The 26252-nt window shown below is 39.7% G+C and overlaps 1 protein-coding gene across 1 annotated transcript in view; it reads right to left on the bottom strand.

Annotated features, from left to right (window-relative positions):
* LOC138166911 (zinc finger protein 721-like) overlaps nucleotides 1–26252 on the bottom strand; it is a 90848-nt gene that overhangs the window by 15927 nt on the left and 48669 nt on the right. The window contains exons 10-13 of the mRNA XM_069095396.1: nucleotides 21814–21959; nucleotides 21435–21653; nucleotides 21102–21404; nucleotides 20239–20685 (exon numbers count right to left, since the gene is read on the bottom strand). Coding sequence (XP_068951497.1) covers nucleotides 20239–20685; nucleotides 21102–21404; nucleotides 21435–21653; nucleotides 21814–21959 — 1115 coding nt within the window. The remainder of the gene's footprint in view (nucleotides 1–20238; nucleotides 20686–21101; nucleotides 21405–21434; nucleotides 21654–21813; nucleotides 21960–26252) is intronic.

The raw sequence follows: 26252 nt of genomic DNA on the forward strand, positions 1-26252 counted from the left end.
GAGGGAAGTTGGAAGCACCCACTTTTGAAAAGGGACAGGATCAAAGTAGAGAATAGAACAAGTGGGATGTGGGATAGGAGGGAGGGAAATATAGTCAGTCTTTTACAATATATCTGCTATGTTATTGTTTTGCATTAGCCACACATGTACAACCTATACTGAACTGCTTATCTTCCCAGTAAGGGTGGGTGATAAGGGAGGAAGGGAATGAATCTGGAATTCAAAGTTTTAAAATCAAATGTTTAAATATATATATACTATTATCAATATTGTTTTACATGTAATTGGGAAATATAGAGATCCACCATGCCCTACTGGAAAAGTTGAAACGGGTATGGGAGAAAATATGGGAGAGAGCAGATCAGAGGTGGGGATATCCTGTGGGACTACTGTTTTGCGGGATGGGTGGGGGAAAAACGGGGAGAAAATTTGTAACTCAAAATCTGGTGGAAACGAAAGATGTAAATCAGAAGTTAATAAAGCCGTTTAAAAAAAAAAGAGCTGGGGTGTACTTTAGAAGAATAGATGGTATTCCAACTGAAGAGCTGCATAAGCTGTACCAAGAAAAGGTACTTAGCATTAGAATGAACAGGGAAGCCGGAACCACCCCCGCAGGTATTTCTGAATCTGAATCTTTGTATCCAAGTTTGCCCCACCTTCAGAGGGAATAGGAGATAGGCCAAGCCCCAGCCCAGATTAAAGAAATATGCAGAAGAGATTGCAGACCCCATATTGGTTTAACAATATATTGGAAGAATGGATCAACTACTGTGACTAGGGCACTGCATGATACTGGGGCTGAGGCCACACTTATCTATGGAAACCCTGATAAGTTTAAACATGGAACTCCTATTACCATCACAGGTCTAGGAGGTGCTGAAATATCAGCCAGACAGGTTAAAATAACAATGAAAATTGGGCAGTTACCCAAGAAGGAATATACTGTGGTTGTTGTACCCATTCCTGAATACATCATTGGGATAGATGTATTGAGAGGCATGACTCTGAATTTACCTGAAGGAAGATACCAATTTGCTGTGAGGAAGATAGGAATTAATACAGTTTTAGTGGGAAAACTAAAAATGGACCCAATCACTTTGCCTGAACCGTCTGAAGTAATTACTTTAAAACAGTATCGTGTGCCAGGTGGGCAAGATGAAATTACCACGACTATAAAGGGATATGTTGAAGCAGGAGTGTTAGTCCCTACAACCACAAGATGGAATAATCCTGTCTGGCCAGTAAGTAAATCAGATGGGACATGGAGAATGACTGTGGATTATAGACAGTTGAATAAAGGTGACTCCTTCTTTGTATGCTGCTGTTCCAGATACCATCACCTTAATAGAAAGGATCCAGACATATGATGGGACTTGATATGCAGTTATTGACTTGGCAAATGCCTTCTTCACCATCCCAATAGACCCTAAACAATGGGACCAATTCGCTTTCACTTGGCAGGGTAGACAATATACTTTCACCCGCTTGCCACAAGGGTACATACATAGCCCCACTATTTGTCACAGGATTGTGGCTGAACAGTTGGATGAATTAAAGCTACCTGGTGTACAGCTTACCCACTACATTGATGATATCATGGTACAGGGAAAAGATGCGAAAGTAGTGGAAAGGAGTTTGACCCTTCTAATTGAGCATATGAAAAGTAAAGGGTGGGAAATTAACCCTGCAAAGGTTCAAGGACCAGCTCAAAATGTGAAATTTTTGGGTATACAATGGAACAAGGGTCTAAAGGAGATTCTTCCTCAAGCCCGACAAAAGATTCAGGATTTTCCTACCCCTACCAATAAGAAGGAGGCCCAAATGTTCATAGGATTGTTTGGATACTGGAGGTACCACATTCCACATTTGGGACAGATTTTAAAACCTTTATATAGAGTCACACGGAAGAAATATGAATTCGATTGGGGACTTGAGCAGAGTAAAGCTTTTGAAGAAGCCAAGGCTGCCATACAATTAATTGGCCCTAGATTTGTGGCCCATGCAAAATGGTCCAGTGGAATTGCAAGTGACTGTACAAGATGATTATGCAAACTGGAGCTTATGGCAAAAACAACAAAGCCGAAAAGTACCTTTGGGATTTTGGTGTAGGAAACTCCCTTCATCTGGAGTCCAGTACACACCTTTTGAAAAGCAGTTGTTAGCTGCATATTGGGCTTTGGTGGAGACTGAACAACTGACTGTGGGCCATGAAGTGATATTAAGACCTGGAATCCCAATTATGACCTGGGTAATGAGTACCCCAGCTTCTCACAGAATTGGACATGCCCAAGAGGCTAGTATAATCAAATGGAAGTGGTATATTCAAAATAGAGCGAAAACAGGCAAAAGCGGAGTCTCTGCTCTGCATGAATCTATAGCAAACATAGAAATTGAGAGGAATGACACACCCCCTGAGCCAAAGCAACAGTTGGTACAGTCCACTGCAAAATGGAATGAGGGATATGATGTATTAACTGAGGAACAAAAGAGACATGCATGGTTTACTGATGGGACAGCAAAATATTTGGGGCAAAAAAGACATTGGAAAGCAGTGGCCTATAACCCATGCACTAGAAGGACTTTGGAAAGTACTGGGATAGGTGCAAGTCACCAATATGCTGAACTTATGGCAGTATATCAAGCCATCAAAACAGAACAAGGAGGACAGTATCATATATTCACTGATTCATGGGCGGTAGCTAATGGGTTAGCTACATGGATGCCCATGTGGAAAAATGAAAATTGGGAAATTCATGGTAAACAAGTCTGGGGCAAAGAATTATGGGAAGATATCTGGAACATGTCTTTGGTCACTGACTTGTCAGTTTTTCATGTAGATGCTCACGTGGCCCCCACCACACCAGAACGTGAGTACAATGCTCTTGCTGATCGACTGGCAAAGATTGCTACTGAACATATTGTCCCTACTTTGACAACAACTGATGATCCGGTATTAGCAAAATGGGTCCACCAAACAGCAGGCCATTTGGGGGTCCAGGCCACACACCAGTGGGCACAAGATCGAGGTATTAGTATCTCTCATTCACTGTTAAAACAGATAGCAAAAGAATGTCATATATGTCAATTGGAAAAAGAGCGAACTGTTCCTCGGGTAGTAACTGGAGAGATAGCAAGAGGAAAAGTCCCAGCCCAAATCTGGCAAATAGATTATATTGGTCCACTACCACTGGATAAAGGATGCAGATTTATATGTACTTGTGTTGATACCTATTCAGGTGTACTAGTAGCTTGTCCTTATAAGAATGCAACCCAGAAAAACACTTGTAAAACTCTAGATCTCATAAGTCTATATTATGGAACCCCAATGCAGATTCAAAGTGACAATGGGTCACATTTCAAAGGCAATGAAATGAAGAAGTATTGTATACTAAACAATATAGAATGGATATATCATATTCCATATTATCCAGAAGCATCTGGGTTAATTGAAAGAATGAATGGATTACTGAAAGAACAGTTGAGGAAGTTAAGTTCCAATAATTCATATCAACATTGGAAGGATAATTTGTTCATGGCTTTGCGTAATTTGAATAATAGACCATTGGGAGGAAGTACACCTCTAGCCAGAATGATGACCCCCAATCTGCAAATTAGAAAACAACAAACACACAAGATCCCAAATATTGAGTATTGGACCTTGAGGCCAGATGTCCCAGCACCGTACCCAGGACCACCTGGTTCGGTGGGGTATGATTTACATTGTTTAGAGGACTTTTGGTTGGACAGAAAAGAAATAAGAAAAATCTCCACTGGGATATGCATAAGAATCCCTAAAAATCACTTTGGACAGATATTACCCAAATCAGGATTAGCAGCTCAAGGAATACATGTATTGGTTGGAGTAATAGATTCTAATTATCAAGGAGAAATTGTCGTAACATTCCAGAATTTAGGTGAAGGGCCCATACAGATTCACAAGAATGATAGGATACTTCAAGTGATTATTGTTCCTTGTAAAACAATGCCACTTGTAAAAACTGACCCTCCTTCCAAAAACTGACCCTCCTTCCAAAATAACTGTCACAGGAACTGAAGGATTTGGTTCTACTGATAGAATAAAATCAGGAGCTAAAGTATGGGTAAAAGGGAAGCCAGATGATGTTCCAAAGGCTGCAGAGATTATAGCATATGGGAGGGATAACACTGTAACTATTGTTTATTCTGGAGAAGATGATTACAAAATTGTACCCTTAACTCATTTATTCTACCGTGAGTGAGGCTACAATAGTCTGGTTATTGTCTCTTTGCTTCTTCTTGATTTTTTGTCTGTTCACCTTGTTTGTTAGATTTGTTTCCACAGGCTTGGTACCCTCCATCTGTAGATGCCTGACAGCTTAAGCTGGATGTCACCCCCTGTCTGCAACTGTGATGTGTCACCCTTGGACCTGGCATCAAGCATATTAAGAACTGACCTCTCAAATGGGACCCCTTAGGACAGGGACAGCTCTACATCCGATTTCAGCAGCAAGTAGCCATAGAAGAAGAGATCTTCACCCCTTACCACAAGATTTTGGGGCCCCGTTTGTTTGGGGTGGGGGGAATGATGGGGAGCTTGTGCTCAAGCCCCACCCTAAAATATGGTTTTCTGTGTTTATTGTGTGCTATTCTTGTTATATTGTTGTGAAATTTTGTTGACACCAGTTATTCCTACTGTATTTTTGCCAAGTAAGGGACATGAAAGATCTTGGGGCCAAATGTAAGGGTTATGGGATTTAAAGATCTTCCATGCCCCATTGGACTTGCTGACGTAGCAGGAAGGGGCAGAGCAAGAGGAAGCGGAAGCCAAGCTAGCGTTCCTGCAGTGGCTGGCGGTGGTGGCGACGGCGGCGGCAGCAGCAGAGGCAGCGCAAAGCCCTTTTTGACTTAGCCAGAATTTCTGCTAAGGACTCCTGCTGAGGACTCCCAGGGGCCGGAGCTGCTGGAAGCGCGCTTCCTGGACACTGGGTCATTGCTGTGAGTGGGGAGAGGAGGACCTTTGCCTGAGGTAGCCTGTTCCATTTTAAAGGCTTGAAAATGTGGGTGCTTTCTACTTTATCTACCTGTGCCAATGTCATAACTACTCTGATGGCTTTCGCTTTCTGGTTTGGGACTCAGTCTTTTGGTATCTTAATAAATTTTCTAGTTTATTCCCCCATATGGCAAGCATGACGTATTTTGTGATGGATAATTATATCAGCATATCTGTAATCTCCATAGGCATTGTGAATATGGCATTGCTGATACAGGCTCACTTGTGGAAGAGTTGTGTGATTTGGCCAGATGAGACTCTGGGTAGCTGTTGGGTCCCCTGGCTTTTAAAACCCAGATTTTGGTGCTTCTCTCTCTGGTAACTATGTATGCATGTAATAGTCAGACAGCTAGAAGCCCCGTACTATAATTTCTGTTCATTCCTTCTGAAGTTCAGGATGCTGACTTTTTCCCCTGAACTAAGTGAATTTTATACACACACACACAAACAAAGATTGTTGACCCCTTTAAAATTGCTTTCCTTTAGTAAAGCAGATCAAAGAACCTGTGCTAGCAGCCATCCTGGGTGTACTAGTGTGCTTGCTGTTAACACTGTGCAAAGACTCTAGCATTCTAACATTCAATCTGCCAATCTCAACATTTTCCCCAAACGTCTAATCTGCTCTGGTTAATTTGATGCCCTGCTCAAAAATCTTCCATGAATTCCTACTACCTGAAATATAAAAGATCCAATTCCTAATCTGGCCCCCAAGGCCCTTCATAATTAGACATAACCCTGAGTGTACCATATGTCTTCTCACCTCCCTGCCTTTGTTCAAAGGTCTATCTTTCTGAAATGTCTTTCACCCCTTATTCCCAACTCTTTTCCCCAGTTACTGCCCTGATCCTTTACCTCAGAACCTATGTACTATCTGGCTATCCCATCTGCCATGAACTGAACAGGAACACTGGCCACTGTCTAGGTGCTGTCCCCTCAAATTAGAATGTGAGTTCCTTGAAAGTAATGACTGTCTCAATATTCTATTTGTATTTCTAATGCTTAGCACAGAATGAGAGTTAACTAAATGATTTTCCATTCTATTCCCTGGTCACTACAACCCAAGTCCATCAATATTCTTCAAACTGAAGCTCGAATGTTACTTCTTCCCTCAGGGTTTCCCAGTTCACTCCAGTAGAAAATTATCTCTACCACTTCTAGATTCTCATTGTATCTTGTAGTCTCCTATAGTTATTACATTCTGCCCTTTTACATTTATGTGTATGCAAAGCTTAAGTCCCCCAGAAAATTTAAGTTCTTTGAGGCAGAGACCTGTCATCTCCTCTTCCTTTTCTTCATCTTAGCCTGCCAGTTACTTGCATACAACAGATACTCAACAGATATCTACTGAATTGAATACCCTTAGGTAGTCTAAATATTTGGGAGATCTAGGTTCAGGAACCTAAGAACACCCATTACTATGTATCCAAAACTACGACCTTATACTCTCCATTTATCTTCCTTGTCCTGATCTTTGTAGAAAATGCTATTTATCTGCTGCATTTATTTGTCTTTTCTTTCTTGTTTTAAATTATTTAAAAATTTCTTTAGCTGAGACACTGCCACAGAGGCTTAAAGCTTGGTGATCTCAGAACACATCTTTCTGGCTCTACAGCCCAAGAAATCTATTAAATGGCCCCCTGCAGTACAAACTTTATAAAATGGTTCCAATCTGTCCCCACTGCAATCTATCCTCTATTCAGCTGTTAATTAATCTTCCCAAAGTACAGGGAGGCTGGAGATCCCAGTAAGTGAAATAGAGAAGTCAAGAAAAGTAGGGGTTGATTTTAAAAGGATTATGGCCTGTTCATGTCACCCCTGTTCTCAATAAACTCCAGTGGCTTCCTGCCAACTCCAGAATCAAATATAAAACCCTCTGTTCGGCATTCAAAGTCCTTCACAATCCTTCCAGTTTTCTTCTACCCTACTCCTTCCCAGTACTCTGCCTAGAGTGACACTGGTCTCCTCGCTGTTCCTTTCCTTAAACAAGCCAACCAAACTCCAGGCATTTTCAATGGTTGTTCTAGAATATTCGTCCTGCTCATTTCCACTTCCAGGTGGTTTCCTTTCCTAATCTCCTTTAACGCTGGCGTCTTCCCTCTACTGACTGTCTCCACTTTATCCTGTACATATCATGCTCTTTATACAGAGTTGTCTGCATTTTTCTCTCCCATTAGAGTGTGAGCTCCTCCAAGGCAGTTTTTTGCCTTTCTTTGAATCCCGCGGTGCTGGGCACACAGCGTCTATTAAATGCTTACTGACTGACAAGTGCCTTCTGTAAAGCTATTCTGGCCAGGTAATAATTACCAGCGCTGACGTCAGGTAAAATCGATTTCGAGGTTTACAGAAGTACATTAGAGAGATTTCCTCCGATCCGCACAAAGGACCGGAGGCAATGGGGGACAGAGTGGGTTTCTGAGGTAAAATGGGGAAGTGGATCCCTCTGTATGCAGGCCAAGGACGCCTCCACCAAGGTCTCGGAGAAGGGAGATGGAGCAGGGGTGGGGCTGGGGCTAGAGTGCCTCCTCCCAGGAGCCCCTGCGGTGGCTCCTCCCCCGACCTCCTTCAGTTCCTCCCCACCACTCTAGCGGGGAAGGGGGGATCGGGGGGAGGAGGGAGTGATTCGACCCGCCCCCTGAAGGCCAGGATGGAAGATGCACAGGCCGCGGACATCCCTTCTCTGCAGCCTGCCCATTTCCCTCGGACCCGGGCCCACACTTACAAGGAACAGCGACTGTGCAACCTCCGGGGTCCCGACGGGGAGGGAGAGGAAAGGGCAGGGCACAGGACAGAAGACCTCCGCTATTCATGCAAGGATTGAAAAGAACAATGGCTGACCGGAAGTGGGTGCCGGTCATCGCCTGGCTCTACAGATGCTTCCGGCTGCGCTCTAGGAGCCCGGGAGGTGTCTGCGTCTCGTTTGCTTTTTGGGGGAAGGAACTCTGGGGGTAGCAGCCTCGGGAGGGCCGTAGGGCTAGAAGACCTGGGGTTTGGACCCGCCCTGCCCCGTACTAAGCTATGGCGCTCTCCCCTGAAGCTGTTTCCTCGTCTTTGACATATGAGGGGGTACAACCAGATCCGTTAAAGCGAAGTTATGATAGGGACAGGTTCCACCAAAAATAAGAGAAGGGTCCCTTTTCTCACAAGTAGTCCAAGCCTGACTTTGCCCACCCGAAACAAAAAAACTGTTGGCATGTCTCTAATTTAAGGAAGGCTCCTTTCCCCTCGCTCCCGTTCAGACCCTGCACCTCCTCTTTTGCTGTTTTTGATAATGCTTAAAATGTTAAAAAGGCTCAAAACTAAGGCTTTTTGCCCATCTACAATATGAGGTGGAAAGGTTTTTAGTGATTTTTTAAAGTTTAATTTTGTTTTGCTTTTGTTATAAAAAATGCATTTTCTCATCCCGCTCCTCCTTAGGGGAAGCAAAAGGGGAAAACAAAAGCTTTTGAATATTCAAATTGAACAAAACAAATTCCCACCTTGGTTGCGTTTTGCTATCAGAGCTATTTATGGATATTTCCGCCTGCCCCAACACACACAGATGAATTACAAATGTCACTTTGTATCAAAAACCTAGCAACACAATGCCTACATTTGGCAAGGCACAATAATATAAAATAATGATAAAAATCGTGTTTCTTTTGCCTTAAGGTTTGCAAAGCATTTCACAATTATGATCTGAATTGATCCTCACAACAACCCTGGAGGTAGGAACTATTGTTATTCCCATTTTACAAATAAGGAAACTGAGGCAGACTGGGGTTAAATGACTTTGCCAGGGTTACTCAACCACTAATGTCTGAAGCAGTATTTATACTAAGATCTTCCTGACTCCAGATCTATGTACTGGGCTACGTAGCTTCTAAAGTAACATTCAGAGCTACTCTTTAAATTATGTAGTCATCCTAAATGATATTATATTTTCTTTGGCTATTTTGACAGATAGTTTCTATCCTTCTGTATTCTCCCAGAGAAAATATCAGCTCCTTGAGAGTCGATGTTTCTTTTTTTTTTTCTATCCCCAGCACCTAGACACTGCCTGGTACATACATAGTAGGAGCTTAATTAATGCTTACTCATTTACTACCTCTAACCCTAAGTTTTTAAAAGTACATAGAGACTTCGTGTGGATCCTTTATTTAGTAACCTAAGTAATATTTTAATCATCCTGAAAATAATTCATTCAAACATAAAATGGTATTTACTAGTGTATGAAAATGAAAGAGTTTGGGGTCTGAGTCTCAGAACAGAAAAGATCTTTATTCTTTCTCATGAGAAAGGGCACTGCCCCTGTTGCTTAAATGACATCTCTCAGGGAGTGCAACATGTGGAAGCTCACAGGCTTCTCTTGTTCTGATCCTAACTCCATCTCTAACACCTATCCTACCTCACAATCTTTCTAATTGACATAAAGCAGTTTCAATCCTTCATTATGTATTTCCTTTCACCAAATTTGGAAGTGCCCAATCAGAAGTAGACTAGTATGGTTTTCTTTCAAATTACCAATTATTTCTGGGAAGTCTTGAGTTATTGACAAACTGAACTGGTTTACAAAGTATGGAGAAGAGACAGAAATGTAACAGGGAGTTAAAAGAAATGAGGAAACTTCACTGTGTCATCTCTCACACTAGTGGTAATATTTTAGAATTTGAAAAGCAAATCTGTATTCCTTTGTGAACACGGAAGTCTGATGAAATAGAAGAAACACTGACCTTTGAATCAGAAAACTTGGGCTCAGATTTTAGTTCTGACATTGTGTGTGTATGTGCGTGTGTACACATGTATGAACTAGCATCAACTGGGCAAGTTGCTTAAAAAAATTTTTTTGAGGGGGGAAGGTAGGGCAATTGGGGTTAAGTGACTTGCCCAAGGTCATACGGCTAGTTTTGTGTTGAGTGTCTGAGGTCAGATTTGAACTCAGGTCCTCGAGTCCAGGACTGGTGCTCTAGTTGCTTAATTTTAAATCTCAGTTTCTTCCTCTGACCAGATAGAAGTGTCTTCTCCCTTTTCAAATTTCTCCTTGTAACTTATGCAAATATCTCCTTTGCATTTTTTTTTAAAGCAATTGGAGTTAAGTAACTTGATCAAGGTTACACAGCCAGTTATTTCTGGGTGTGGTGCTAAGTATCTGAGCCCGGATTCAATCCCAGGTCATCCTGACTCAGGGGCCAGTGCTCTTACTCACTGTGCTACCTGGCTGCCCCTCTTCTTTGCATCAATCAAAAGAAGGCTTCTTGGAGAAAATGAGACTCAAATTGGGTGCTGAGGAAAAGATAGGACTTGGATAAGCAGAGATGAAAAAAGGCGAACATTTCAGACAAGGGGGACAATGTGGGTCAAGATGTAGAAACTGGAATGTATATGCATGTTGTATCAAATATTCTGAGGACATACCAGTTTGACTAGAACAGCAGGAACTGTTTGAAACTGGAACTTTCTGAATGCCAGGCTAACGGGTTTGGATTTAATTCTTTTTAAAAAAAAATCTAAATGTAGTAACTATCAACAAAAAACAAACATATAGAAGAAGGAATTAAAAATTGTACATGGACTCATAAACTTCCACCATTTTTAGTCTGTTTTTTAAAAAGTGTATTATATATAGTTTTTAAATGTAATTGAGGAAAATAAAATACTAAATAAATAATAAAAAATACTTGGGGAAAAATGTGAGTGAAAAAAAGTGAGGGAGCAGGGTGTAGGGTCTAGATTGTTAAACTGGGAGTCAGAAAGACCTAGTTTTAAATCCTGCCTGGGACATTTACCAGTTGTGTGACCCTAGGCAAGTCCCTTAACCTTCCAGAGTCTTGGGCAACTCCCTAAGATTTATCTTTAAGCTTACTTGGATTGGTGGAACAGTTCCCAAAACAGAATCTCCCAACTCTGAGGAATTATAGATCTTCTGAAAATTCTCCTGTTAATTTAGTAAGCCAACAGATGTAGCCTGTTAACTTCACTGCCTAGACTTTCCTTTTTTCTACATTTTGTTTCAAGTATTATGATTATTCAGTCAGTTGTAGTTCTTATCCTACTGTCATTTTCCTTGATACCTCCTCAGTTCATATGAGGTTTGATTTTTTTTTTTCACAGACAATGGGAAGCCAGCAAAGATTCCTAATATAACTCCACTTTTGGGGACATTCAGATTCTCAGAATGCATGGCACCAGATGTTTTGGGAAAAACTCCAGAGGCTGAGCATGTATACACAATTGTGATTAGTTCTTAGTCCCTCAGAATGCAGGCACTGGGGAGGCATGTTGGGGGTTCTGACATGACCCATATGTCTCTCAAGATGAAAGTCTGTTTGCCACAATCTTTACATTAAGGAAATCAGGTGATGCTGATGGAAGGGTAGGAGGAAGAGCCCTTTTCAGACTCTGCCATTTTGAGACCTTAAATGGCCCATTGCACCTTATAAGGTGAGAAATTTTGAGTAGCCACATTTATATTTGAAAAGATCAGGAGTCAGGCTGAACAGTAGTAGCAGATTAAATGAATTTGCCCCTGAACATAAATTACCTCCATACCTTTTCTCTCCAACTCATTTAGCATGGATAAATGGGAAAAATTTGAGTTTGGAAAAACTGGGGAACCCTGAGCCCCAGAGCTGTTTGGTAACTACTGGGCAAACTGCCTGGTTTATGGTCTACCTATGAATATGCAAATTTAGGAAGCATATTGGACAGTCCGCATAAGTTAGGGTGAGGTCTCTCACTGACTGACCTAACTCTCTACCAGAAAGAGTTATGGGAAAGAAAAGGCAAAGCCCAAGGCCATTAGCTTACTGTGATCCTGATCGTTGCTTCAGAGAGTTAGGCACCTCATTTTCACAACCTGTTTAGGAGGAAACAGGCATAGAACCCAGACTGAGGGAACAGAACTAGGGGCTTCTCTTGGTTCTAAAATAAAGGTTCTTGGGGCAACTAGGTGATACAGTGAATAACCAGAGCTGGAGGCAGCAAAACCTATAGGATCAAGGTCAGTAGGAGAAGCAGGAAGCCTCTACAGCCCTGGCAGCACGAGATATCCTTCTCTGAATGTGCCTTAACTGTGCTCCCTACACATGTGAGCTGTGTATCCACTCCCCCCACAGATGGCAGATGTTCTTTTGTGTGGGTACACCCCAGGTTTATAGGACTATTTCAACTTTTCTTACTAGCCATTTCATTAAGTGACATATCCTGTACCTCTGACTACTGAAATACAAATGTTGGTGGGGGTCTGTGAGCTACTTTTAGCAATGCAAACCCAAAGATTACCCAGAATCTAAGGGTAGTTATCCTTCAGGGTACCTGATCTATGTGTATGTGTCAGAAGACCACTCACCCAAAATGACTCAGAGACTTCTCAAGGTAGAAGCAAAAACTTTATTACTATCTTTCTCAAGAATGGGTGTCCCCAAATCCAACAAGAAAGTCAGAAGAGAGAAGAGAGCACTACAGAAGGCAAAAAGCAAGATTATAAAGCCCTAACATGGGAACTCCACACCTTCTCCACTGTCCCATCTTATCATTGGTTGGTAAGGCAAGCTTATAGTCTTCTTATTAATGCCAACCAATCGGCACAAAGCCCTCTCCATTCATTACCCTAATTATTACTAATGAGGCTCTAATTTTGTTAGATAACATACATAATACATGAGGTCCACTATGCAAGCACAGTAACAACCTCAGAATACTGAACCCCCTTCAGTCCAACCTGAGTGTACCAAGGCCGCTCTGACTGGTCAAATCCACCTGCTGCTGCCAACTCCTTTTATTCTACATTATTTCATTTTTAGTATTATCTAGGAGTTCTCTGGGAACTGGGAACCCAACTTCTTCCCAAGGCTACTGCCTCAACTCTTCCCAAGGCTGCTGTCAGTACTTTTTATCAGTAGTCTTGTTTCAGCAATTCTGGCAGTTCTATAGAAACTTAACCCTTTGCTACCTCTCACATTACCATTCCTTTCTCCAAACTAAAAACACCTCTAATTTGGTCTCAATAGTTAATTCAATCAATTGTATTAATACTCAACAGTTCTTACATTACCTTGAAATACACAATGACCTACATATATATATATGGGGAAACAATACTGAACTTAGTTACAAAATACAAGGAAGTAATTAGAATGTATATAGGATGTTCAGAATGGGGAAACTATATATAGGAAACAGAATGGGGATAATGCAAATTATCCCTCACATATGTAACTTCAGAGAGAATCCCCCAAAAGGGTACTATGTGGACTAAGGAGCATTTTGTGAAGATTAATTTGGCAACATGGGCAGAATTGAAGCAAGAAAAATTATGGAAAGAGGCAAGTTAAAAGGCAGTTGTAACTCTAAGCATACAGTATGAAGCTTCAAAGGATATAGACTCAGCCAGGGAACTTTTAAGATGATATAGTACAATGTTCATGTTACAAACCAAGAAACTAACTTCCAAGAAGAAGAAACCGAATTGTTCAAGGTCATAAATGGTGGAGCCATGTATCATACTGTCCAATATGAGCCAGTAAGATTCTCTTACTCCAAATCCACTGTTTATTTTACTGTAACATGGGGCTGCTCTATGGCTTGTAGGCAGTGGAAATAGAAAAGAAAGTATAGACATGAGGAAGATTACAAGCAAAAAATCCATGGACCATAATGACAATTTGGAATAGAGGAGGCCAAGGAAAAGTTAGGATTACTAAGGTTTTGAGGCTGGGTGACCTAAGAGAATAACTGCATCATTAATAGAGGCAGGGAAGTGTTTAAAGGAGCTGGAGAACATCGTGGTAGAAAGGTTCCAAAGGCCACAGAAGTTGTAGAGCTAGGACTGGGTGCTAGAGAGTTGACACGAATGCAAAAGACCTTTAAAATGTCAGAAGTAGTCATAAGCAGGGATAAAGCAAGACAAAAGGCTGATTGCAGTTCAGAGTGCATATGGGACAGCACTGCCATAGGATTCCTGCAGAATCCTGATGACTTTCAAGGCCAAGGCAAAAGAATTACAGATTCTCTGTCTTTCCCCCAAAAAGGCTCCTGTAGAATTCCATGAAGCATATTGTATTGAGCCCCACCCCCTTTATTTTACTGGGCTGAGATTTTAGAAGTAACTCTTTCCCTTCTTCATATGCTGGGAGGATTAGTGGAAACAAATACAATCTTCTATAGTCTATAACCAAGAAGTTATGTCCCATGAATTAGAAACCTTTTTTTTATTGGTAAGAGCTTGAGACATGATTTGCTTAGCTGATTACCCCAAACATCCCAGTGTAATTACATTCTACTGCATTAGAAAAGTAAAAAGGGGGGCCAGAAACACATTTATGAGTGAAACCCAGTGCTACAGTTGTGTAGGCTGATGTGTTCAAATGTTTCTTTATAACCTGAGACAATTCAGGACCTCTACCTCTTAACAGCTATAGTTCATGGTATTCCACTTTGGCAACTCCAGGCAAATTCAACTACTGTTTCCTAATGTCATTCTACCTTCCCTTCTCCATCACTCTCAGTATACTCTATCTCCCGGTAGAGATGAAGAATGTGGAACAAGCTTTCCCCTTATCTCCTTTATCCCATGTCTACTAGGACACAACCCTACCTGCTTCAAAGTCCAGTTCTGGTGCCATTTCCTCCACAACTGGTTTCTCCAGTTACAAATTATCCCTTTCTCTTTGGTTCAATTCAACAAACATTTCACTTTCATTGAATTTCATTTAAATTTCAAACATCACTACTTTGGAAAAGGTACTGTGCTAAAGAAGGGATAAAGGAGTGACTATGACAGTTTATGTTCATAGTGTTACTATCTAACTGAAGGAGTCATGAATATACATTGTCAATAAGTGTTTTAAAAGTGCCTATACTGTGCCTGGCACCATGCAAGGTGGGAGAAGACATAAAGAAACAAGTGAGACTCTAGTCTCTGCCTTCCAGGAGTTCACATTCAGCTATCATACAAATTAGAACATGTTTATTCTTTGAGAAGCTCTAGTTTGGTCAGTGTGGATACTCCCTAAAACTCAAAACTATAAGCCCTTTACAACTTAGTAGATGGTCTTTGAGAGTTGAACATATCATTGCTCTGTGGGGAACTTTTTGTGATGAGATTCTCTGAACTTAAATAGACTAGTCCTTGGACAAGAAACCTAGAGTTCATCACTGGACCCACGTTTAAAGTCCTTCCAATTTGAGAGGACCACATAGAGCTTTTAAATGTGCTGGGAGAAACTTCAGGAAGCTAGTCCTAGGGCCACAAAAGAAGTTTGAGTGCCTTCTTTCTCTGCTGTTGAGAAAAGTTGATGGGGTAGATATTCATTGCTCTTTTAAAGTTTGATCAAATTATCTTATAAATCATTCTGGACCAGGTTCGAGGGTTGTGTGTGTGTGTGTGTTAGTACTTTATTATAAATTGCTTGATTTTTCTGAGATGGAGATCATAGTTGTATTCCTTGTTTTCACTAATATGGTAATTTATATTTTAGCAGCTAGGCATTCACTTTCTTTAAATTTTTTATTTGACTCACATAATTCTATATAGTAATTTCTGATAATTAATTTCCTCCTATTCTGAATTCACCTTGTTAATTTTTTATTTGGCAACTTAATTTTACTCTTTTAAAAAATCATGAGTAATGATTTATCTCTCATTATTTGAAAGAAAAAAACATCTGTTCCCTAATTGCCCTCCAAAAAGCAAAAAAAAAAAAAAGCAAAAAACCAACTTTTGTCAATTAAACTTCTGATTTTCCATTGTATCTGTCACCTCCAATTTTCAAGCATTCTTTTGGGCACATTTTGGGGTTTCTAGTTTCAAAATGCATGCTTAGTTCAGTGATCCATGTTTTCTTTTTAATTATTTTTAATTATTATGAACATTAACAATCAACATGAACTTTTCAGTACACAAAAAAGATTTGTATAAGAAACTATGAAACTGGGTTTTTTTAATTAAAAAAATTGAAATGCAACACAAGGGTAAGAAAATTTCCTTCTTTGTATCCCCTTCTAAACTAAACTTCTATATATTTTTAAATGTTTTACTGTTTTTTTCTTGAACTTCTATTACTACTCACAAAGTCATGCCCCTCATAGAAACTCTCCCTTGTAACAAATGATAGTGAGCCAAAAAACAACAAACTCCCCCAACACACTGACCATGTGAAAATGTAGGTCCCATTGCACACCTCTAATCCATATCTCTGCAAATGAAAACAAATATCACCTATACTAAGAAGATAATAACAGTCATCTCAAGTCATGATTGGTCATTGCCTAGAATGGAATCCTAGAATCACTCAAAATTGTTTCTCCTTACATTATTGTGGTGATTGTGTAAATTCCCCCTCTTGATTCTGTCATATTGTGCTCTAAGAAGTGATAAATATAAGAGAACAAAGAAATCTGAAAAGACTTGCAAGAGCTTAGGCAGAGAGAAGAAGTAATCAGGATCAAAAGAACAATTTACTACAAAATGACCACAATTATGTGAAAGAAATCAACAACAAAAGACTTCAGAATCCTGAGAAATGCAATGACCAACCATTACTTCAGAGAAAGTGATGGTGAACCATGCTTCTTGCCCTTCAACAAAGAAGTGGTAGATAATAAGTGCAGGAATAAGGCACATATTTTCAGACACATATTTCCCTTGATTGTATTTGTTACAAGAGAAGGTTCTATGGAGGGGGGTGAAGTCATGGGAAGTGACAGCAAGACAAAAAAATTTAGGAGAGCATCATTTTAAAAAACATTTTAAAAAAATCAGTGTTAGAGGGGACAGCTAGGTGGCACAGTGAATAGAGCACCAGCCCTGGAGTCAGGAGGACCTGAGTTCAAATCCAGTCTCAGACAGTTAACATAAACCTAGCCATGTGACCTTGGGCAAGTCACTTAACCCCAATTGCCCTGCGTTACCCCCTCTAAAAAGCAAAAAAATACCAAAAAAACCCTAATGGAACAGCTGTTTTTAAAAGACCAATCAAATTGATAAATCATTATATAATTTAACTTTAAAAAGGAAACAAACCATGTATATGTGTGTATACATATATGTGTATATTTGCATGTATATTAGTACAAAAACAGAAAATAGAATATCATATACAATGTATAGGGAATGGAAAGAACCCAACAGTCGCCTCCAGAAAGAAACTCCAAAATAAAAACTACCAGGAACAATATAGCCAAAATCTAAGTCAAAGAAAAAAAAATACTGCAAGAAGTCAGAGAGAAAGAATTCAAGTACCAAGGAGCCATAATCATGATTATACAAGACTTAGCAGCCACCATTACAAAGACAAGGTGGGATCTTCTAGAAAGCAAAAGATACAGGCTTTTACTTACCCAGAAAAAATCTTAAGTCTACAAGAGAAAAAATTGACATTAAAAAAAAATTTCCAAATACTACTGATAAAAACACCAAAGCTCTGAAACTCTGAAATACAACACCAGGTAAGCAAGGGAAACAAAAGGGTAAACATGAACAAGCAATCATAAGGGACTAAACAAGGATTAGCTGTTTAAATTCTAATATGGAGAAATGATATATTTGTCTCCACAGAATCCTATCATCTGGGGTCTGTAGTGCCAGTGCAATATTTACTGCACCCACAATCACAATAAAGATCGTGACTATAAATATCGCATGACATTCAATCGCAAAATATACCAAACTCTCCACATAGAGGACAGAACTGAAACATTTATTTAGACACCAGAAAAGTGAATCCCAAAACCAGTAAGCTGACTCCATGATAGTGCCAAAGATATTCAGAAGCCATAACACTGAGAGCCACAGCATCCTTTAGTCTTCCCACAAACCAATATTAGGTCAATATTTACTCACAAATCTCACTATCTCTGTGCCTCAAACTCTTCTCTCTCCCACCATCTCTCTGGCTCTGATTCCCAGCTTCCTGTGGGCTCTACTTCTCTTCAGCAAACTCCTCCCACCACAGGCTACATTCAGCCTATTAGGGGGCAGAGTTTACTTTCAAAGCAGGGGAGGTCTTCAAACTCCCCCCTTGGTCTATTAAGGGGCAGGGAAGATCTTCAAATTCCCATTCCCATTACAGGGTCATAGAGGGCATCTAATAAGATAGAGAACCTGGGAATGGTTTTGTTTTGATATTTTAAAAAGAGAGGGAGTGATAGAATAATGTGGTTGGAGAGGGGCAAGGGAGAGCAGGGAAAATTAGCTCATGATTTGGATGCACAAGAAGCCTAAGGAAAGGGTAGGGGGAACAGGTGACACAAATTTTATTTCCATCATAACTGGTCAAAGTAGAAAAGAACACACACAGATACGGGTACAAAACTATATTTCCCTAAATATATTTAGGGAAATAAAGAAGGGGGAATAAAAGAGAATAGATTGAAGGATTAGTCTGAAGCAAAGCAAATTATAACCACAGAGTTCAGATCATGAAAAGGATTTTAAAAGGAAAGGAAAAAGAAGAGATCAAAACCTTTCACTGGGCTTTGGGTGAGGGAAAGTGTCCAGGAGAAACCAAATGCCTAAACCTAGGGCACTGATACTGAGTCCTTTGCATTTCTTTACCATCCTATTCTTATTGACAATAATTTTTAAAATAATGGCTAGAATTGGTGTAGCATATTGGGCTTCACAAATAATTTTACAAATGTTTCATTTTATCTTCACAATGGCCCTGGGAGATAGATGCTATTGTTGTCCCCACTTTGCACATGGGGAAACTGAGGCAGACAGCATCTGAATGACTTGCCCAGGTCATACAGCTGGTGGGTGTCTAAGGTCACATTTGAACTCAGGTTTTTCTGTCTCCAGGTCCAGTGCCATTCACTATGCCAACTAGCTGCCTAAAGAGAGGGCAGGAAACTTTAATCAACACAATTACCAACAAAGATTCCAGATCACTCATGATGAAACATGCTACCTACCTCCCAAGAGGTGACAGAATCAGAATGTATGTAGTATGAGACTATATACTTGCTAAAAAGGGTTTTGTTTTTCTTTCTCTTTCAAATGGGGGCAGGCAGAGGCGGAAGATTGTAGGAAGAGGTGGATTTCATCAATTAAGTTTAAATAAGGGAAGAAGGGAGCTGGTTAACTAGAAATAATCTTTGCAGCATGCTTATCTTATAAAGGTCTCATTTCCAAGATATATAAGCAATTGATTACAACTTACAAGAATATAAGCCATCGAGGTGGCCAGGTAGCACAGTGAGTTTAAGAGCACCGGCCCCAGTGTCAGGATGACCTGGGGGATTGAATCCGGGCTCAAACACTTAACACCCACCCAGAAACACCTGGCCGTGTAACCTTGAGCAAGTTACTTAACCCCAATTGCTTTAAAAAAAAAAAAAATATATATATATATATATATATATATATATATATATATATATATATGACATTCTCCAATTGATAAATGGGGGAGAAGCCTCATTTGTGCTAAGGTTAAACAAACTTCATTATACAAATGTAATGAAACATCATAGTGACAGAAGAAATGATACAAGGTTAAGTTTCAGAGTCACTTGGGAACTTATATGAACTGATTGAAAGTGACATGAGCAGAACTAGAACAATTTATACAACAACATTATAAGGACAAGTAACTGAAAGACTTAAGAACTCTGTTTAATGCAACAACCAACTACAATTCCAGAACACTGATGAAGAGGTGACACACTTTAGATGCAGAATGAGACATTTATTACATGATCAATGTGGAAATGTGTTTTGCTTGCATACATATATTTCTTAGAAGGATTTTTTTCTTTTTGCAAAAGGGAAGCAGAAAAAGAAAATGGATGCTTAATTTTAAAAAATTTAAATCTAATTAGTAGTGATGAAAATGAGCAGGATGGTATTATGACAACTTTGTTAGGTCATTATACTCACTTTTCTCTAAGAACAAATAACTGATGTTTATATTTACAATTATGATATCTTTTTTCTATTTTGGGTCACATGTTTGAATATTCTTATTGATGAAAGTTGAATTTAGGGGCGGCCAGGTAGCACAGCGAGTAAGAGCACCAGCCCAAGTCAGGATGACCTGGGGATTGAATCCGGGCTCAGACACTTAGCACCCACCCAGAAACACCTGGCTGTGTAACCTTGAGCAACTTACTTAACCCCGACTGCTTTAAAAAAAAAAAAGTTGAATTTAAAAATAAATTTTTTAGGTAGGGGGGCAACAGAGAGAGAAGAGGACAGAGACCTGAGAACTGAATGTAATGCATTTTTATTCATGATATTTTAAAGTTTTTTCCCTTGTCTGGATTTCCTGATGTGCGGTAAGATTTTGGCTATGTCTAAAGGCTTTTCTACACTTAATACATTCATATGGTTTTGCTGCAGTATGAATTCTCTGATGACCAATAAGATTTGGTTTAGTAGTAAAGGCTTTTCCACACTCGTTACACATATAAGGTTTCTTTCCAGTGTGGATCCTTTGATGGCAAGTAAGATCTGAGCTACGTTTGAAAGTTTTCCCACACTCTCTGCATTTAAAGGGTTTCTCTCCAGTGTGAATCCTCTGATGGCAAGTAAGATCTGAATTGAGTTTGAAAGTTTTTTCACATTCATTGCATTTAAAAGGTTTCTCCCCACTGTGGATCCTCTGATGGCAAGTAAGAATTGACCTACGTTTGAAAGTCTTCCCACATTCATTGCATTTAAAGGGTTTCTCCTTAGTGTGGATTCTCTGATAATCAATGAGATTGTTCTTATGAGTAAAAGCTTTGTCACAGCCATTACATTTGAAAGCTTTCTCTCCAGTGTGAATTCGCTTATGTACAAGAAGTTTGGATCTATAACTAAATATTTTCTCACACACTATATTTATAAGACTTCTCTGTACTGTGTAGCCTCTGATGTCTAATGAAACTTTTCCTCAAAATGTACATTATCCCACAGTCATTTCATTTGTAGGGATTTCCCCCATTGTGAATTCTTTGATGATCCACAGTTGTTCTTATTAGCAAAGACTTTGTCACATTCATTACATTCATAGGATTCTCCCCCAGTGTGGATCCTCTGATGATCAACAAGGTTGCTCTTAGTGGCAAAGCCTTTATTACACTCCTCACACTCAAAAGGCTTTTCCCCCATATGGATCCTCTGATGGCAAATAAGAACTGAGCTACATTTGAAAATTTTTCCACACTCATTACATTTATAGGGTTTTTCCCCAATATGGATTGTTCTATGATCAAGGTTTCTCTTACTAGTAACAGCTTTATCACAATCATCACATTCGTAGGGTTTCTCCCCAATGTGGATTCGCTGATGTACCAGAAGTTTTGATCTGCAACTAAAGACCTTATTATACTTATTACATTTATATGCTTTCTCCCAGTTGTGAACCTTCTGATGCCCAATGAAACTTTTCCTCAAAAAGAAAGTCTTCCCACAATCATTACACTCCTATGGTTTTTCTGCAGTGTGGATCCTCTGATGAACAAGGTTACTCTTATTAGTGAAGGCTTTGTCACACACACTACACTCACAGGGCTTCTCCCCAGCATGTATTCTCTGATGTACTAGCAAGCATGACCAGTAACTGAAGAGTACCCCACATTCATTACATTTATATGGATGCTGGCTACTGAGAATTTTCTTATGGCTGACAAGAAGAAGACTCCGTGAGAATTCATAGTCTCTCTGACCTCAAGAAATTCTTTGATTTATAGCCATTTTAGAACTGAAATCAAAGCCTCCCTCAAACTCCTCACATTTTTGATCCCTTTTTTCTTTGGGAGACTTTTTATCCTAAACTATTGAAGTCTCGCTCTTCTTTCCTTGTTCCTTTGTTGCTCTTTTAATCTTTCCTGCCACAGATTCTTCCAAATTCAGGTACCAGCAAAATATTTCTTAGGAGTCCTCTAGCTGTTATTTCCTGGAATTTTGCTTCTTCAGGAATTTCCTGCTTTGGAGTTATTTCATCATTTACAGTTGTAGTCTTGAATCCTGAGAAGTAAAATTAAAATACAAATGTCACTTTTTTCCAGTTTCAATTATGGAGTTTAACAAAAATCTAGAGGCTTAATGATTTTGGTAAAGTGTGAGGAGATTGCAGTGTGGAAAGTGTCATTTTGAAGCTTTTTTACTTTGCAGAATGTGAAACCAAAAGAAGGAAAGATAAAGGGTACTGGGAAGACATAATGTTCAAAGAAAGGAGAAAGGCCAGATTAATTGGGGAGGGTGTGTGCGTGTGTGTGAGACACATACACATGTATACACATATATACATATGTATACACACACATAGATATGCATGTGTATATATCTATAACTATATAAATATATAAAAGCAATGTGGGCCAATTAAAGTGAAAAGTGGAAATGAAGGAAACATACTAAGGTGAATGAAAAGGAGAATTAAGGATTGTAGGAAGGGCCCAAATAGTGTTAAGGAAAAAAGAAGACCCTGCATGAAAGTAATAAAGAAGCATGACCAAGCAAGTACGAATCATAACTAGGAGAAAAGTGAAGGTTTTGTTTTGTAGATATTCTGCTACTTCCTAACAAAAGCTGTGTTCTTAAAAATACAGTTCCTGCCACCAGTTTTCTACAAATACATTTCTGAGGAAACAAGAAGAGTAGGTGAATTTCATGTCTTTTGTCATGAGGGTCAGGCGTATTTGTACAATGCTGCCTAAATCCTAGAGGTTAAAAAACTAAAAGAATAGCTTCCTTCAATTTCTCTCTTTCTCTTTTTTTTACTTTGCTAAATTATTTATTGTTCCAACTAACTTTTCTATAAGTTTAAAAATGTATTTTAAACTTACACACAAAATAAGAAAAAAAATGCCATGTACACAGAACATGAAATGATTCAATATAAAACAATAAACTTCCATTTCAAGAAAACCTATATAATACTATACATTGTTTTCAAAGCTGCCCAACTTCTTTTGCTTCCTTAATAGATTTTCTTTTGTTCTCTGCTGTGCAGTTTTTATTTTTTCCCCTTCCCTCCCCCCCAAAAAACCAAGGTTAAATTATATACACACACATACATATACAGATACACATTCATACACATACATGTAACATGTTTATTTCCACTTGTCATCTCTTTCTCTGAAGGTAGATAGCATCTTTCCATGTTTTTTAAGTCAACCAGCTTATCATTTCCTACAGCACAGCAATATTCCAACTTAATCACATTCTATCTGAGAGGTTGTTTATGAAAGTTTTCCCCCATTTTCTTTATCTCTATGAAGTATGTCAAAGTTTCTAAAAAGACTTTCTTCATGATACCTTGAGGCACAGCAGACAGTGAAGTCCTCAATGATGTACTAGTTTATCAGTTATTAAACGACAGAGTTTACATATGGCAATGGAGTTACATGGCAAGTTCTTTCTCACCTGTACAAATACTTCTTAGGCTCTCTCTTCCCAGAGTTCCCAGCAAATCCAGCCCCCATGACCCTTCCCTTCTTTCTAAATGGGAGATCATAGTAGATTTGGGAAATGGAAGTTTTGCTGCAGGGGAAGAAAATGGGATCAAATAAAGAATGGAAACACACAAAATTTCCCCTAAGATTGACTACAGTGGGGGCAGAGCCAGAATTGAGGAGTAAAAACAGGAACTCCACTCAGTTCTGGCTCCAACCACCTCCAATACCTATAAATATGACTAAACAAATTTTAGAGGTACAGAACCCACAAAGTGACAAAGAGAAAAAAATATCCTACTGAAAGCAACCTGGCAGGCCAACAGGAAAGGTCTATGGCACTGAGCCGGGAGCCAAGCACAGTCCTGCATGAGCCACGCAGTTCCAGCCCTGCGGTGGCCCTGACAGGAGAGTGAATCACCAGCAGCTGTGGCGGTTTCCAGACATCTCAACCCATAAATGCCAAAGAGAAAGCAAAAGGTCAGGGGGGAACTCTGTTGGAACCAGGTGACAGAAGAGCGAGGTCCAGCCCCTGGCCCTGGGATGAGAGGTGGAGGAGGCATGGCAGCTGTAGTTGCTGCTGGATGGCTGCCTCCAGAGCTCCTGGCCTGCAGATTATAGGGGGGACCAAGCAACCATTCAGAGGGTAATTGCTCCTGCTTTGACTTGCTTGGATCTAGGTCTCAGTCTTGCACGGTGTTCCTGGGGTGTGTGGCAGTGCGCCAGAGCTTGGGGTGTCTGTAGAGAGGGTGCCCTCCTCAGACCTCTGACAACATTTGTGAAAACCCCAGTGATTTGAGACACAGCCCTCTCCATTCTGGAAGCAAAGTTCTACCATGGCAAAGAGCTCAAAAGTCAAGTAATCAGCTGACAAGATGAGCAAGCAGAAGAAGCGCAATCAGACCATAGAATCCTTTTCTGGGGACAAAAAGGATCAAAACATGGAACCAGAAGAAGTCGATGAAGTCAACACCTACATCAAAAACTCCAAAGAAAAATATAAACTGGTTACAGGCCATGGAGGAACTCAAGAAGGATTTTAAAAATCAAGTAAGAGAAGTGGAGGAAAAATTGGGAAGAGAAATAAGAATAATGCAAGAAAATCATGAAAAGTGAGTCAACAGCCTGCTAAAGGAGACCCAAAAAAATACTGAAGAAAATAGCACCTTAAAAAAAAAAAAAAGACTAACCAGGACGACCAGGTATCACAGTGAGTAACAGCACTGGCCCCAGTGTCAGGATGACCTGGGGATTGAATCTGAGCACTTAGCATCCACCCAGAAACACCTGGCCGTGTAATCTTGAGCAAGTTACTTAAAACCTCAATTGCTTAGGGGTGGCCAGGTGGCTCAGTGAGTAAGAGCACCAGCCCCAGTGTCGGGATACCTGGGGATCGAATCCGGGCTCAGACACTTAGCACCACACCCAGAAATAACTGGCCATGTAACCTTGAGCAAGTTACTTAACCCCAATTGCTTAAAAAAAAAAGACTAACCCAAATGGCAAAAGAGGCCCAAAAAGCCAATGAGGAGAAAAATGCCTTAAAAAGCCGGATTTGCCAGATGGAAAAGGAATTTCAAAAGCTCACTGAAGAGAATAATTCCTTCATAATTAGATTAGAGCAAATGGAAGCTAATGACTTTATGAGAAATCAAGATACTATTAAACAGATCCAAACAAATGAAAAAATAGAAGACAATGTGAAATATCTCAGTGGAAAAACCACTGACCTGGAAAATAAATCCAGGAGAGATAACTTAAAAATTATTGGACTACATAAAAGCCATGATCAAAAAAAGAGCCTAGAAATCATCCTTCAAGAAATTCTCAAGGAAAACTGCCCTGATGTTTTAGAACCAGAGGGCAAAATAGAGGTTGAAAGGATCCACCGATCACCTCCTGAAAAAGATCCCCAAAAGAAAACTCCTAGGAATATTATAGCCAGGTTCCAGAGTTCCCAGATCAAGGAGAAAATATTACAAGCAGCCAGGAGGAAATAATTTCAATATTGTGGAAACACAATCAGGATAACACAGGATCTGGCAGCTTCTACACTGAGGGATCGAAGGGCTTGGAATATGATATTCCAGAGGTAAAAGGAGCTGGGATTAAAACCAAGAATCACCTACCCAGCAAAACTGAGTATCATGTTTCAGGTGAAAATATGGTCATTCAGTGGAATAGAGGTCTTTCAAGCATTCTTGCTGAAAAAACCAGAGTTGAATAAAAAATTTGACATTCAGGTAACAAGAAGCATGAGAAGGTAAACAAGGAAAAGAAATCATAAGGAACTTATCAAATTTGAACTATTTACATTCTTACATGGAATAGCAATAATTGTAACTGATGTAACTTTTCTCAGTATGAGAATAGTTGAAGGGAATAGAAATATATATATATATATAATATACATATATACACACATACATATATCTCTATATAGGAGGGTATATGAGCGTATAAATACATATGTGAATGTGTGTATATATGTTTACAGGTATACATAGAGAGAGGGCACAGGACCAATTTAATAGGAAGGGATGATACTTAAAAGATGAAATTAAGGGATGAGAGAGGAATATAATGAGAGGAGATGGGGAGAGACAGAATGGGATAAACTATCTTATATAGAAGAGGCAAGGGAAAATGATTACAATGGAGGGGAAGAACAGGAAGGCAAAAGGGAATGGGTCAACCTTATTCTCATTGAATTTGGCTTAGGGAAGGAATAGCATACATACTAAATAGGGTTTCTCACCCTACGGGAGAGTAGGGGGAAAGGAGATGAGAGGGGGGATGATGAAAGGGAGGGCAGGCAGGGGGTGGGGGAGGGAAGTTGGAAGCAACCACTTTTGAAAAG

Source organism: Petaurus breviceps, unplaced genomic scaffold (genome assembly GCF_028583685.1).
Source record: "Petaurus breviceps papuanus isolate PSGF00001 unplaced genomic scaffold, PetGlider_PUasm1.0 227, whole genome shotgun sequence".
Lineage (NCBI taxonomy): Eukaryota > Metazoa > Chordata > Mammalia > Diprotodontia > Petauridae > Petaurus > Petaurus breviceps.